Below are 15,811 nucleotides of genomic sequence, written 5' to 3' on the forward strand. Positions count from 1 at the left end.
CGTCTGGCTGGAAATGGGGCAGACTCGCAGGCGGGAGGTGACCTGGCCTTGCCATTGAGGACAGAGCTCAGCCCTATAAAACTTTCGGTCAAGAACTTTGGAGACATCGAGATAGTTCTCCCGACTTGAAAGATGGGAATAGAGGCCTAGAGAGATGTAGAGACTTCACTGAGGTCACTCAGCTCATTAGTGGCTGATCCGGGTGGACCAGAGCCCAGCTTCAACCACTGTCGCTGCCCCATTTCCCTTAGTGTAGAGACTTTATTAGAGGGCTTTATTTTTAGGGGTTTAACTGTTTTATTTTTGCTTGCTTTATTCTCTACTTAAAAGTTAAAGTTTACCCCACGTACCAGGGTCTTTAATGGGACTTTAAAATTCACATTTAAGGGCAAGCCAGTCTCTAGAAGGTGCACTGAAGCTCCGTGTTGTGGGCAGTGGTTCTTAACGGGGTTGATTGTCTCAACAGGGGACACTTGGCGACGTCTGGAGACAGTTTTGGTCATCACAGAAGGAGGGTGGAGGATGAGGACCTGCTGGCCTCAGAGAGTAGAGAACAGGGGTCCTGCTCACCAGAGGATCACAGGACAGTCCCACAGCAAGGACTGCGCAGCCTCAAATGCCAGCAGTGCCAGATTGATGGGGCGGCGGCAGCCCTTTCCTCTGTAGCCTTCTCTTTTGACTTGGTCAGGTTCCCTCCGGGAAACCCATCCATGCCCAGACCTTTGGGGGCAGGGTGGCTGGGACCGGGCGTGCTCAGTAAGCTGACTTCCAGGTCAGCCCAGCTGTTTTTAGCCTAGTATCTCGGTATATGAAGAGTGCCGTCTGCAGGGTGGGCAGGCAGAAGGCCCGGACTGCTTGGGCTTAAGGCAGGGGACTTGGGTGTGTGGAGGTGGGGAGTGTTTAACGCTCTTTATAAACCTGAAGCAACTCTTCTGCGGGGGACTCATGGCCCCGGTGGTGCCATGAATTCCCGAGCCTTCCCACATCCTGCACATCCTGCACATCCTGCACGGAGAATAGATTTACTTCTTACAGGCGGTCAGGGCTCCACTGTCTCTGGCCTAAGGCAATTACTCGTCTGCTTTGCATCTTCCAAAATCTTGTCGCTGGCCCCTGCTACTCCTCTCCGTCCATGCTCACGCCCTTGTTTAATGCCTTTGCTGTCCTTTCAGTCAGGTTGGGGGAGGGAGTGAAGAGAACCATGTGTGTTGAGTCCATCATCTTAAACCAGGAGGTGTGTCCTTATGAGTTGGAAAACTAGATTTCATTAAAAGCTTTGCCGTGTGTGGGGCCTCTGGGGAAGGCAAAGAGCTGGCGAGCTGGAGCTCTTCTGGTGTGAGTCTCTGGAGGCGGAATTGAAGGGCGCACCAGATGGGGTAGGGGAGCTCTGCGACCTTGATCTCGCTAAGCCTCAGGTTCCCTGCGTGTATAATGTGTAACCCTGCCCTGCCCGTAAAGGTGAAGTAAGGGCACGGATGTAGACGAGCAGAGATTTATTATTGTCATCCTCCTGGGTGGACATCCCTCTCATCTCCACTAGGCGTGATCAAGGCGAGGTGTCACGTGGCACATGCCAGAATGTGACTGTCTGGTGATGGGCTTACCCAGCACGTGAGCATGAGTACCGACTGCCTCGTTCTCTTGCCAGAGGTCTCCAGTTTGGTTGGCAGAGTGGTGACCAGCTGGCCAATTGGACGGGGCTCTTTAATGTCATGGACGACCCAGCAGTGCAGAGTGGCAGTGACTCCAGCTCCAGGTACAGACCCCGGCGAACGACCAGGGAAGCTCATCCCAGGGTGACCCTGCATCCCCTACCCCATGGCCTACCCCCCAGGGCTGCCCTCAGGGAAGAAGCAGTCTCAGCACAGTGGCCCAGAGCTCACTTTGGGATCCTGCCTTGTCTGCTTTGACAGGAGGGGTGAGGGCTAGAATCCAGCCAGAACAAAGCAGGGACTCCTGGGCCCCTATCTTTTGGGGTGGGGGCTGGGATGGGGGCTGGAGAGGGAGTCTGGGTCTCCAGCCTCCATTTGAGATGGGGGCAACATTCCACCCCTGCTGCAAGGCTTCCAGATACCAGGCCACGGGTGTGTGTAGGTTTGTGGGGGGTGAAATCAGGGTGGGTGAGTGTCGTGGGCTCCCTGTTCCTCTGCAATCCCACTGGACAGGCCATCCCTACTCTGCCCATCTGTGAGGCTGACCTTGGCTGGGGACGAATGTTTTCATCAAGATACGATGCTGAGGGCTTCCCTGGTGGCATAGTGGTTGAGAATCCGCCTGCCAATGCAGGGGACACGGGTTGGAGCCCTGGTCCGGGAAGACCCCACATGCTGTGGAGCAACTAAGCCCGTGCGCCCCAACTACTGAGCCTGTGCTCTAGAGCCCGTGAGCCACAACTACTGAGCCTGCGTGCCGCAACTACTGAAACCCACGTGCCTAGAGCCCGTGCTCCGCAACAAGAGAAGCCACTGCAATGAGAAGCCTGCGCACTGCAACGAAGAGTAGCCCCCGCTCGCCGCAACTAGAGAAAGCCCGCATGCAACAATGAAGACCCAACACAGCCAAAAATAAATAAATAAAATAAATAAATTTATTAAAAAAAAATACGATGCTGAGAATTGACATTCTACCACCATGTGGTTATTTCTTCTTGATCGGCTGTAGTGTTTGGAGTTAAATGAGTCATTAAGGGCACTCTGTATATTCCGGAGTAGGAATTCAGAAACTATTTGTAGAATGAATGAAAATGGAATATTCTCAGGCAGGGCACACTCATTGTGGGGGGCAGGGGGGAGCATTGCGGGGAATTTTTCTGATAAGATGGGATGCTCTCTCTGCTTGGAGCTGGGTGTGGCTGGAACTTCCCAGCTAAGGGTTTCCTGGGGCTAAGTTGTTTGTTTCCTTAATTTTTGCATTTATAAGTATGGGCTAACTTTCAGATCAGTTTACCTGGGAAAGAGGCCTGAGTTTTCACTACTGTTAATTTTGACACCAAAACATCAAATCGATCCTGCAGAGGAGAAGTAGTATGTTTTTCAGGGACCTCAATACATCTGATTTTGTTCAATGCTTTGAAAAAGAAAAGATGTGGCTCCAGTGTCAGAAGCTGTTTGGGAAGGTGTCCACAGACAGGCCTTGGGCTGTGGTGGGTGGCCTCAGGCCGTGGCCTGGGATCAAGGGCTTATTCTGACCTTTTAGGAGCCCAGTTCTTTCCACATATGTGTGGTGGGAGCCCTGGCCAGCCGCTTGGCCCCTGGGATGTCACCCAGTGAGAGTGACAAGTCCAGAGTTGTCTGTTCCATATGTTGAGCCTCCAGTGTTGGTCCTTCTGCTGTGTGACCCGCCCACACAGATGGGGGGTGGTCTAGATAAGTCTTCAGGTGTCTCCCTGGGAAGGGCTCCTTGAAGGGCTCACCGAGAGGTTTTGGCTAGAAGGTGCTAACAAATTGAGCAAGACAGAGCAGGCCCCTGGAGGCCATTCTGGGCAGATGTCCTGGGCAGGGGCTGCATGAATTCTAACTTTTCCTCCTGCCAGCGGCTTTGTTCTCTCTGCCCTTTTCCTGCAATCTTATCTCTAATTTCTCTACCTATCTCACCCCACCTAGTCTCTCCTCTCCCTTTCTTCCTGTCACCCATTCTTTGTCCACTTTTCTTTCTCAGCCCCTGTGTTCTGCCTCTCTCCTCCTCCCTCTCATCTCCCTTCCCCTTTATCCTCTCTCCCTCTCTCAGCAACTCAGGCCAGCCTTCCCTTCCCTGTCTCCTGGGGTCCCTCAGGGCCAGAGACACCTCTGGCATCTGTCAGGTGCCCTTTATTCAACATTGTTACCAATTGAGTTGATTTCCTTCCAGAGAGCCGCCATTTGACCAAGAGCTCCCTTAGCCACTGAATAAATGTGATGGCCACACATTCCAAGTTCTTCTGGGACACTTCCAACTCATATCCCAATTTCCAGTTGACCCCCAAACTCCCCACATATGTGAGAAAACATGGTATGTATTTCACACGTGTAGAAAATAATGGTTAATGTAAGTAGAACTGACCTGTATGTTGGTGATTCTTTTCTCTGGCGTGGGAGCAGCTTCTGCCTTCTTTAAAATGGGCAGGACAGCTCCTGGCAGCAGACGTGCAGGGCTTGGGGGAGGACCTAATGACACCGTGAAAAGGGCTCTGCAGAGTGAAAGTGCATCATCCCAACGGACAGCTCTCCGTGCCTGCAATACGGGATGAGCTTTGTGGTATTGTGGTATTGTTCACCTACTGAATAATTCAGCCTATGCCATATTTTGCTATACGTAACTGTGTGGTATGTTGAAGCGACCTGATGTCATTTTTTATTAACACTGTTGGAAGGGAAGTCAGGAGGTACCATTTATAACAGAGGATAAAGAGGGGCAAAAAAAGCAATGACTCATAAATTGAATACTCAACCAGGAGCCACAAGAAGGAGCAGGTCCAAATGATGTGTCTGGAGCACTCCGAACAGGACCGCAAAGGAAATCCAGGCCAGATGGTGCTCATAAAGGCTGTGGCCAGGTCTTCACTTTGGACATGAGCTGGGGAAGTCCAGACCCAACTGGAAAGTGTATGAGTTACAAAATATACATTGACATATGGCTTTATTGATTTCAAGTCTAGATCTAAAAGCATCCAATAAGCATCCCTAGGAGAACTGCTTTAGTGAACAGATAGGAATAATTGTTAATCAGCCAATGCTTCTATTTAAGTGGGTGCTTTGAACAAGCAGGAAGGTCTTTGAAGACAGCTCTCATCATGTTCAAATTATGTGTTTATGTTTCTGTCTCCCAACCTAGACAGTGATTGTGCTTCTCCATCTTTGAATTTTTAGCACCCAGCATGGCACAGGCTCAACAAATGTTAATTGAATAAAAGAATGCATTAAGCAAGAACATAGTAAAGACTTTTGTTAAGAACGCAAACTTCAATGTCAGTGTCCTGGAATTCTCCCTTAGAGATTTATTCCTTTGGATTAAACCTTGTCTTCTGGCACTGTCTTTGAAAATTAATCCCTGGGGAAGGGAAACACTTTGGAATCAAAAACTCATTCACAGTTTGGAATGACCAGAGAGTTTTTTCTCTTGAGAAGAGCAGGTAGTAAGGAAGTCTGAGAGTTCTGGGTGGCAGGGTGGGGAAGGGGAGACTGATAGTGGAGGAGGGGTACGTAGGAAAATAGAAGGCAATGAAGGCAGATGACGTACTTTTGCAATAACTGACTGAGAACTACACCCCCCCAAACCACCCCCACCACGGCGCATGGTGATTCTGGAAAGGGTAGATAGGGGAGGGGAAGGGGAGGGAGAGCACTTGTCCTGTCAGCCCACTGCTTTGACCTCTCCAGCCTGGCCAGCTGCCTGCAAGACCAGTGACCACCTGGAGGGCAAGGGGAGGCACAGCAGCCGTCTGTCCTGCACAGTGCATAGGCAGCGTTGCCTCCGCTGCCTCAGGACATCCCAAGGAAAGGTTCCCCCAGTCACAAGGGCTGAGGGCAGCTGAGGCAGGAGTCCCCAAGGGGCTGACTCACAGCCTGGCTTGTAGCCACAGCTCAAAAGGCTTCACTCAACTTCTGCCAAATGGATCCTGTTTCATATCCCAGCCCTTGTCCTCCTGCCAGGATCCACCTCCCACTAGGCCTCCTCCTTGAAGCCTTCCCTGATAGCCCCTTTCACTCTATGTTCACTCTAAGATGTGTCTGCACAGAGGGCTATTTCTATCATTACGCAGGCAGAGAACTCTCCAGCAAGTGCACACGAACCCCTCTGTGTTTGCTCGGGCATTCCCCAGACCTCGAGGAGCCTCCTACCCTGGGGAACTGGGCTGGACTGCCTATGCATGCAACTTCAGGGCCCTCCGAACATGATAGCTTCAGACACAGCCCACAGGCGGCCTGGCTGGCTGGCCTCCTCAGCCCCTCCTCCCAGGGTGCACACAGCCTTGGCCCCCTGGTCCGAGATGGTTGGCAGGAGATGGCTTGCAAAGACAGCTCAAGGAACACTTCTCTCTGAGGTCTAGGGCAGAGCTGACCCAGACTGTTGCCCGCCCAAGCTGTCTGTTCCTGGGACAGCGTTTTCCCTGTGCTGCTGGGCTTCTGACTGGGGTGCTGGGGACTTTCTACAGAGGAAGGTGGCACCAGCCACAGGAGTAAAGGGCAGGCCCCAAACTGGTGACACAAAAGCCTCTTCGCTCTGTAGAACAGCAGGCCGAGTAAGTGTCAAGGCTAGAGCTTTTCTCTCTGGGTCAAGGTCTGTGTTGTGCCTAGCATCTACTGTGCAGTATGGGGTGTGGAATCGTCATATTTCAGAGCTGGAAGGAACTAGACTGAATTCAATTTAGCACTTTGTTATGCTATATTGAATTTCTCCCTAATTGTTTCAAGACAGTGTATAATTAAGGAATAAATTGTGCGATACAAGTGCTCCAGGAGCCTAGTGTAGAAGTCAGAGACGCTTCCATGGAGGGGCTAGACTTGGCTTGGATGTGGATGGGTGATGCCTGTGGTCGAGTGCTACCGGGGGCTGGCTGTGTGCCAGGCATGGTGCTGGGCGCCTGACACGTATTACTGCAGTTAATCCTCACACTCAGAGCTTTGAGGTGGGTACTGTCATTGCCCCCATTTTACAGAGGAGGAACTGAGTCCCCATTTCCAGGTGTGGTGGGTGGTGCAGCTGGAGCACACCCCATGCAGTGTGACTCTGAGTCCTAGCACTAGTGGGCCATGCACGACGGAGGGATTCTTCTTTCTGGGCTGTGGACAGACATCCAAGGTTGGGTTGGGTTGGGTCCCCTCGTTTCTCCTTGCCAAGTCCTCTCAGACCGCCTATTCCTGCCCTCAGCTCCTGGCTGTTAGACTGGACTAAAATGGCCATATTGATCTAAGTAGGTGATTACATGCATATCTTCTTCGACTATTGTCATTAGCACTAGAGGCAAGACAATCTTTAGGGTCTTTCATCCCTTCCTCTCCTCCTTCCCACCTTTTTTTTTTTTTTTTTTTTTTTTTTTTGCGGTACGCGGGCCTCTCACTGTTGTGGCCTCTCCCGTTGCGGAGCACAGGCTCCAGACGCGCAGGCTCAGCGGCCATGGCTCACGGGCCCAGCCGCTCCGCGGCATGTGGGATCTTCCCGGACCGGGGTAAAACCGTGTCCCCCGCATCGGCAGGCGAACTCTCAACCACTGCGCCACCAGGGAAGCCCCAAAGGGGAGCTTCTTAGGGCTCCCTGGTCTGGCCCAGAAAATAAGGCTGCCATGTATGTACTCTTGCAGGGAATGTGCTAGATATTGGATCTGGGGCCCTGCAGAGCTGCTGGCTGGGGAGGAGGAGTGTCAGCATGAGGCTTTGCCCCTGACCCTCCCCCTAACCTGTGCCAAGAATAGCGCTCCACTGAGGTTCACGATGGAAGCAGATTAATCACAATACAATCAAGGGTTGCGCTCAGAGCGTCAGGCTATGTAGCTTTCAGTTCTGATTTCTCAAAATAGCTCTGGGGATTCCTGTGGACAAATGAAGAGACACTGGTCCAGAGAGGGCCCTGGTCCACGCAGGGGTCTGAGTCAGGTCCCTCCACCACCCAGGAGGGTTAGTGTGTCCTGGCAGCTGTGACCTGCTATTGTTAACAGCTAAGCCCTTCTTGCCTCTCCCTGCACCTATCTGAGAAGACACTCCAGTCCTTTGTGTGTCAGGCTGTAATTTTCAGACTTTGATTTCTGTGTGTTTGCCCTCACGGTTAGTATAGTATCTCAAGATGGCAGCTGTTCTGCTCTAAAATAGCACTGAGCTCACTGAAGGGCTGTCGGCCTTGGGAAGGGGAGGGGGCTGCTTACTGAGAAGCTCTAAAATGACCGTGGCTTATGGCAGTCAGGGAGACGGGCTGCACTGAGGTGACTAAGGACATGGGTTCTGGGCTCTTGAAAGTGTGAGGTTCCTTTTTTAGTGCCTCCATCCACTGGCTGAATGACCCTGGGCAAGTTACTTTACCTCTTGTAGCCTGAGTCTCTGGTGTAAACCGGGGCAGTAATGCCTGCCTTTTAGGGCTGTTGGGAGGATTAAGTGAGGCCAAGTTAAGGATCTAGTATCAGGCTACCACATACAGTTGTGCCAGGTGGGCACTGCACAAAAGTATCTAGCCAAGTGGAGTTGCAATCCAGCTCACTCTCATTTGACAAGCCATGTGCCTGGCATGTGGAGAAAAAGGTGCTTTTTCCTAATTCACACAGAGGTGCCATACCCACACTGTTCCTACCCAGTGTGGGATAAATAAACCACTCTGTGGTTCTCTGAGACTCTGCACCAGGCTTGACAGGGGCCCAGGGGTTCAGATTGCTGAGCTGGGGCAGCTTCCCTATTCCTGGGGCTGGTGGAGGTCCAAGAGGTGTGCTCTTGCATGACACAAGGACTGCCCTGGGCTCCTGTTTTCTTGAACAGCATTAGTATCTAGGGATGAAGCGGCGTATTAGATAGAAAGCTGAATGCGTGGGCTTCATCTTGTACCAGCCAGTGGCTGCTGGGTCTCAAAGTACTGTGGCCCCTAAGGAAGGTCCCACGGTCCTGAAGGAGCTCTGGAGGTGGGATCAGGTGAACAGGGGAGCCCTCTGTGGGGCAGGCTCATGTGGAGGGGCTGGGAGGAATGACAGAGCCAGACTCTGCACACTGGATCCTGGGCATGCTGAAACGAGGCCTCCTCAGCCTTCCAAGCGGGAGCCCAAGCCTGCGTGGGAGGAGGGGAACCAATATTCAGAACCGTTGCGGTCACGTCTTCATTTGTCTTCTCGCTTAGTAGGGGCCCTCGCCTGCTGATCCGGCAGCAGCGCTGCCCAGCTATGCCCGCCACACTCCTGAGGGCACAGAGACGGGGGCAGGATGGATGCAGCCTGGCACCAGCATTGGACTTGGCTGCCAGAAGCCAAGTGGCATCTGAGATGAGCTGGGCTCCTGATCTGAGCGGCTGGGACTATTTATACCTGTGAGGTGCCCGAATGTGGTGCCAGCGTCCCCTCCCCTTTGAGGTGGGTGGAGATCGTCTTTCCAGAATTGAAAGAAGAGACAGTGACTAACTCACCTTGAGAGGCTAATGGAGTCAAGGAAGTTCGAGAAACTGTTGCTCTCAGTCTTATAGCAGCTCAAGGGAAGGCTGGAGATATTTAGAGAGAGATCCATGATTTAAAGGGGCCTTTCTTTAGTGGTTTCCAATAGTAAGAGAAAACTTATAAAAATATAGAAAAGTGTTTTTTGAATCATTCATAATCCCATTACTCAGAGAAACCTACTATTTTTTTTTAAACATCTTTATTGGAGTATAATTGCTTTACAATGGTGTGTTAGTTTCTGCTTATAACAAAGTGAATCAGCTATGCATATACATGTATCCCCATATCTCCTCCCTCTTGCGTCTCCCTCCCTCCCTCCCTATCCCACCCCTCTAGGTTGTCACAAAGCACTGAGCTGATCTCCCTGTGCTATGCGGCTGCTTCCCACTAGCTATTTTACATTTGGTAGTGTATATATTTCCATGCCACTCTCTCACTTCGTCCCAGCTTACCCTTCCCCCTCCCTGTGTCCTCAAGTCTATTCTCTACATCTGTGTCTTTATTCCTGTCCTGCCCCTAGGTTCTTCAGAACCATTTTTTTTTTTTTTAGATTCCATATATATGTGTTAGCACACGGTATTTGTTTTTCTCCTTCTGACTTACTTCACTCTGTATGACAGTCTCTAGGTCCATCCACCTCACTACAAATAACTCAATTTCGTTTCTTTTATGGCTGAGTAATATTCCATTGTATATATGTGCCACATCTTCTTTATCCATTCATCTGTTGATGGACACTTGGGTTGCGTCCATGTCCTGGCTATTATAAATAGAGCTACAGTGAACATTGTGGTACATGACTCTTTTTGAATTATGGGAGAAACGTACTATTAATATCTTGTTGCAGTCCTTCCCTTTTCCCATGTGTTCACGTATGTATATATAATTCGTTTTGGAGATCATAGTTTTGTAACTTGCCTTTTTCACTCAACATTATCATGAGCATCTTCCCATTACACACAAAAACTTAAGCATCATTTTTGATGTCTGCATGATGGTCAGTATCCAGACCAAAAAGGGATATCTATGGCTTCCTCCAGAATGCCGTCCTTGGGCCTCCTGTCAGAAGCAGAATCAAGGGGTGACCCATGTGGCAATGCTTCTTGCAGTCTTATTTCCTCAAGTCATTCGTCTTTAAAGAGTGAGATGGAGCAGCACAACCTCCCCAAAGCAAAGCGCAGATATGCTGGAGAAAGAAGCAAGGGCTATTAGCTCCATTTTTCAGGTGGAAAACTAGGCTTTAGACCCAGGCCTGGAGTGATTTTGATGACGTGGCTGAGGTACCACATGGAGTGTTTTCAGAGTACCTGGGATTTGTTATCATCACGTGTGGTAAGACACACAGACGTGGAAATGACTGTCATGAAGGAAGAGGTTTTTATACTTACAGATCTCTAGAAACAGGAAGGACACCATGCCATGTAGGACCACACAGGAAGCACCAGAGTCGGTCAAGAAGCAGGAGGAGTGAAGGGGAAAAGTGGGCAAGAGCCATATAGGCAAAGCCTATATGGAAGGAATGGATGCGACAGGGTATGCAGACTTAAGATTGGCTAGTGTGAATAATTTCAGTGGGCTCTGGGGCAGAGGGCTGTCCCTAGTTGTTTGGCAGCTGGCCTTGGGGTGATTAGGGCAGAGGGATAAGTGGCCCTAAGTGTGAGAGGAGGAGGTGGTGGTGGTGGTGGAGTATAAGCTCTGGATTGCTTGGTTTGCGTATGAAAGGTGTGCTCATGGGCTGTTTACCATCTCTAGGAATTGACTCGTTCTAGGAGAGGCAGTCTCTCCAGGGCCAGCAAGGCCCCAGATGTCAAAGCATCAGAAACACATAGTTAATCTGTGGAGTCTGCAGCAGAGATGGGTGATCAGGGACATCCCCACGTCCAAGCAGAATTCAGCATGGGCTTTATCCTCAGGGTGGTAGGGGAGAGGTTTACTAATAGCAGCAGAAGGAGGATGGCAGCCAATCCAGATGGTGGAGAACTTCCTGAGTTATTCATCTCTGACTCAGCTCTGCCATCAGCTAGCTGAGGGACTGTAAGCATGTCTCTGACTCCCTGGGCATCCACTGGCAGCTCTTGCCCTTTAACGGCAGGAGAAAGGGAAAGAAGGGAAATGGACATGCCTTGGGCACTTCCTGTGTGCCAGGCACTCTACTAGTGCTTTCTCTGAAATTCTCATCAATATCTTCTCTCAGCCCTGTCACAAGTGTACTGCATTTTTAGTGCTGATTTTGCAAATGAAGAAACTAAGGCTCAGGAAAGTGATGGGCCTAAGGTGGCTAATGAGAGGCAAAGAAGGACGTGAACCTTATTCCGAAATCCTCTCCACCTAATAGCCACTAAACACACCACACAAGACCATTTGGAATCATTGAACTGCCTAGTGATGTGCATATGAGTGATGATGGGGATTCAGGAAAAAGGAAGACTGAGTGGAGGTTGGCAGAGGTAAGGCCAGGATGGCCTTGTGAAGGCAATGGAGGGGCTGGCTGATCAAAGGGAGGTGCTGCTTGGTTTTAACTTCCTTTGAGAGTTTCTTTCTCCTGTTTGTGGATCATTAATTCATAGTATTGTTCTGGCTTGGTTAGTAAGTGGGAAAAACTGAGAGAAACTTGGGGATTGTATTTAAGTGCTGGGTGGGACTTTAGATACCACCTCTTTCAGATTATTTTTAGGAGGAGAAAAAAGAGGCCCAGAGAGGGGAAGTGATTTACCCAAAGCCACACAGCTGGTTTAGAGGCATATCCTAGATGTGTCTGCAAGTGTCCCAACTCCCTGAGAATGCTAGGATAAGCCTCCTCTCAATAATCTCCTGCGTCATTATAATCTGGAGCTTTTCTTAGTAGCATCCTGAGATCATGGCTTCAGATGACCCAGTGGATTCCAAAGGGCTTTGTGTCACTGGCCCTGGTTGCAAATGATGATCTTTGTGATAAGACACCAGACCTCACTTACTGTTATGTGACTGGAAAAATGACATGAGTTGGAGCCAAGGTCATGGACTTTTTTGTAGCCCCAGGCTGATACCTTGTTCTTAGTTGCAGATAACAGAATCCATTTTAGCTAAAGCAGAAAGGGATTTATTAAGGGTAGAGATAGCACAGAATCATTGGGAAAGCTGAAGAAAGACTCTAGGCTAGCTTCCAGGAATGTCTCTGCAGACTGCATTGTGAAATTGGGCCACCGTGGAAGCTGCTGCCTCTGATATAATCGCAAAGGTGCTGCCACCACTACAATTTCCAAGAGCCATGCCACCTCTGCCACATCCTGCACCAGCAAAACAATACATTGAGCTTTGTTATTCTTCTAGAACATGGCTCTGACTCAGTCTCATGCTCCTGATTGTTGAACCTAAATTGCTTCAAGGACCCTAGCTACAAGGGAGTCTGGGAAATGTAGTTTTTAGCTTTCTTGTCTCTGTAGTACAAAAGGTACAGAGATACCAAAGACAAAGTCCCTGTGTTTGAGATACTCCTCATTTGGAAGGGGAAATAGATATATAAACAGACTATTATGATACAATGGTATCTGCTCTAATTAGGGGCAAATGTATAGAGGGACCCTGAGAGTGAGCATTAGAAAAGGCTTCCCAGAAGTGGGGGCATTTGAGCTGGGTACTGAAGGATCAATATGAGTTTGCCAGGTGAGAAAGACAGAGAAAGGAGTTGTAAAACACAAGGGAAACAGAGAAAGGAGAGTGTGATATTTTGGGGATCCTCAGTGCCTAGTTCTTATGAAATCTGCTTAAATTCTTTTAAGACATGAGAGAAAGGAGAGGATTTATTTTGTATAAATAGGAGCCAATTTGTTGTATAAAATATTTTAATATTCTAAAATATTATTTAAAATTTCTTAAATATATAATTATAATATTTTAAAAATTAACTTAAATCACATTAAAATGAAAGAACAAATATTTACAAATATAATAGTTTTAAAGTGTTAAATATTAAATTGTATTTCTAAATTATTTAAAATACCGATATTTTAAAAAGAAGCCAATTTATTGGATAAATGTCTCAATATTTCTAAAGCAGCACAGACATAAGTTTGTCTACATAAGTTAGTGAGAATATATGTGAAATAGCTGCTACCACATTTTGGGAGGTTTGTGGGAAATGCTCAAGGACTGACTTTATTTTAAATCCTTGGTTGTGGCTTGCAGTGCCCAGCAGCAGTCCTGGGGCTCCATCCCCACCTCCTGTTCTCCAGGGCTACCTGTTGAGAGGCCACTGCCCCAAGTTTAGAGAGGCTGACCCTGCAGACTTCTTGATTCTGGGCTGTCACGGGATCCCACCCTCCCAGCTTAATCTGCCCAAGCATCTTCTGAAAGAGAGGCCGTGAGGAAAGGGTGCACCTGGAGGCCCCTTCTGCCTCTGTGGCCAAGTCCAGCAGTGAACTACTGTGTTTTACCTTGGTGGGAACCCTCCCCCCTGACTCCCCCACCTCCCCATCTCCGACTTCCCCACCCCCCCAGGCAGGCGGATGTTCCCTGGGCTGGTGAAAACTGTCAGGTGCAGCTATGGGAGGCCAGAGGGCACTTTCCAGGGGATACCAGCTGTCCTCGTAAGTGGGTGGACAAGAGCAGTCTTGACTGTATGCACTGGTTCACAATGCAGCTTTGCCACCTGCCACCCACACGACTCTGGCAAGTGAGTTAACTCCCAGAGCCTCCTTGTGATGCCCACTTTCCTGGTGGGCTAGTAATAAAGATTGAAAGGGAATATGATGCTTAATGAAATAAGTCAGACAGAGAAAGACAAATACTCTATGGTATCACTTATATGTGGAATCTAAAAAATAATACAAATGATTGTACATGCACAACAGAAACAGACTCACAGACTTAGAAAACAAACTTGTGGTTACCAAAGGGGAGAGGGAAGGGGGGAGGGATAAATTAGGAATATAAGATTAACAGATACAAAGTACTGTATATAAAATAGATAAACAAGAAAGATATACTGTATAGCACAGGGGATTATACCCATTATCTTTTTTAAAAAATTTTTTTTAATTTTTTGTGGTAAGTGGGCCTCTCACTGCCATGGCCTCTCCCGCCGCGGAGCACAGGCCCCGGACGCGCAGGCCCAGCGGCCATGGCTCGCGGGCCCAGCCGCTCCGCGGCACGCGGGATCCTCCCAGACCGGGGCACGAACCCACGCCCCCTGCATCGGCAGGCGGACCCTCAACCACTGCGCCGCCAGGGAAGCCCTATACCTATTATCTTGTAATAATCCATAATGGAATATAATCTGCAAAATACTGAATCACCATGCCGTATACCTGAAACTAACATAATACTGTAAACAACTATACTTCAATTAAAAAGAAAGAAAAGTGAATGCTTCCACGTAGAGTGCCGGGCCCTGAACGTGGCCCATGACAAGGGCTCAGCAGTATTGGCTGAAATTGCTACTGTTATTCTGCGTGAAGCTGCAGAAGGTACTGCGAGGTGACTCTGACATGCCTGGAGCCAGCTGGTGTGGGAGTGGGCTCGGGCCCCTCTACACTGACAGCACCACCTGGAGTGCCGCCTGTTTAGCCTCAGTTTTCTCAGCTGCCAAATGGGGAGAAAGAAAGAGTCTCACCTAGTCACGGCGCGAGCATGGGCATCAGTGAGCTAATGGAAACAAATGCTTTTTATAGTAGAAAAAGCAGCTTGTGTTTTTTCAGCTATGCTTGTGACTGTCGTTGTGTGACATTTCTCCCAAGTGGAGGAGAAAGGAGAAAAGAGCAGGAAAGGGCAGGACCAGCTGAAGACCTGTAGCCTCACTGCCCCGGCTCCCAGGGCTGCCTCCATCAATGACTGGTCAGAGGAAGAACGCAAATGAGAACCTGCCCAGAGCATCCTCTTTCTCCTTCGAAGCCACCACGTGGAGCCAAACCTGCTTCTAAATGTCATGATTTACTGAAATGGGTTCATGCTTATACTTCCAGGTTGATGGGGGTGCTGAGAGTCATCAGCCACCAAGTGATCAGGCCAGAGGGCGCCAGCAGTCCTGGAAACAGACCCTCTTCAGGTCGTCTGCTGGGGTGGGCTGGTTTGCTCTATTAATTTGGCCAGATACCACCCCTCTGCCCCCCGCCTCCCGACAACAAGAGCCCCGACAGGTCCCTGAAAGTCTGGCCGCTTCTCTGCGTAGTAACCTCTGTCCCTATTGGTCCCCAGGTACTTTGAATTTTACGAGGGCCCTTTTGAGTATAACTCCACGAGATGCCTGGAGCTGAGGCACGAGATCTTGGAAGTGAAGGTGCTTTCCATGTGAGTGTGGCCGGGTGGGTGGTGGGTGCAGGGTCGGGCATGTGGGGACGGGCAAGGCAGGGTGGGGTGGGGGGTGAGGGATTGGCCCAAGGAAACTGGAAACTTGGTGCATCACTGCAGAGAAAGAATTAGGGTGCTTCCCCGGGGCCTCTGGCATTCGAAGAGCTCTGGAGGGCTCGACACAGGGATGACTGTTCGTGTTTTATGAAAATTGCCAAGTTTGCAAGGTTACCTCTGGTGACTGGGCGTTCCAGTCCCCGGCTCAATTACCAGCGTCCATGGTTATCATCACTGGGCTCCTCTTGGATAGAAATCGAAGAGGGCACCGGAGCATCTTATCTGAAATTCAGTACTTTGTGGCTTAAGCATTGCCCTCTTGCTATTCATTAAATTTTTAAAAATTATTTAAAGGATACAACATTCAAGTGGTACAAAAAGATATACAGTGAG

General features: G+C 49.5%; 1 protein-coding gene across 3 annotated transcripts in view; it reads left to right on the forward strand.

Annotated features, from left to right (window-relative positions):
• Positions 1 to 15,811, forward strand: part of ST8SIA5 (ST8 alpha-N-acetyl-neuraminide alpha-2,8-sialyltransferase 5) — a 62,922-nt gene that overhangs the window by 26,189 nt on the left and 20,922 nt on the right. Inside the window, exons 2-3 of one of the 3 annotated variants that reach the window (XM_029228743.1) lie at positions 1,649 to 1,756; positions 15,269 to 15,361. The exons of 1 other annotated variant lie outside the window; for it this stretch is intronic. In XM_029228743.1, the coding sequence (XP_029084576.1) occupies positions 1,649 to 1,756; positions 15,269 to 15,361 (201 nt within the window). The remainder of the gene's footprint in view (positions 1 to 1,648; positions 1,757 to 15,268; positions 15,362 to 15,811) is intronic. One more of the 3 variants, XM_029228752.1, reaches the window with a different exon arrangement.

This window comes from Monodon monoceros, unplaced genomic scaffold (assembly GCF_005190385.1).
Source record: "Monodon monoceros isolate NGI ecotype Baffin Bay Population unplaced genomic scaffold, NGI_Narwhal_1 Super_Scaffold_1, whole genome shotgun sequence".
NCBI lineage: Eukaryota > Metazoa > Chordata > Mammalia > Artiodactyla > Monodontidae > Monodon > Monodon monoceros.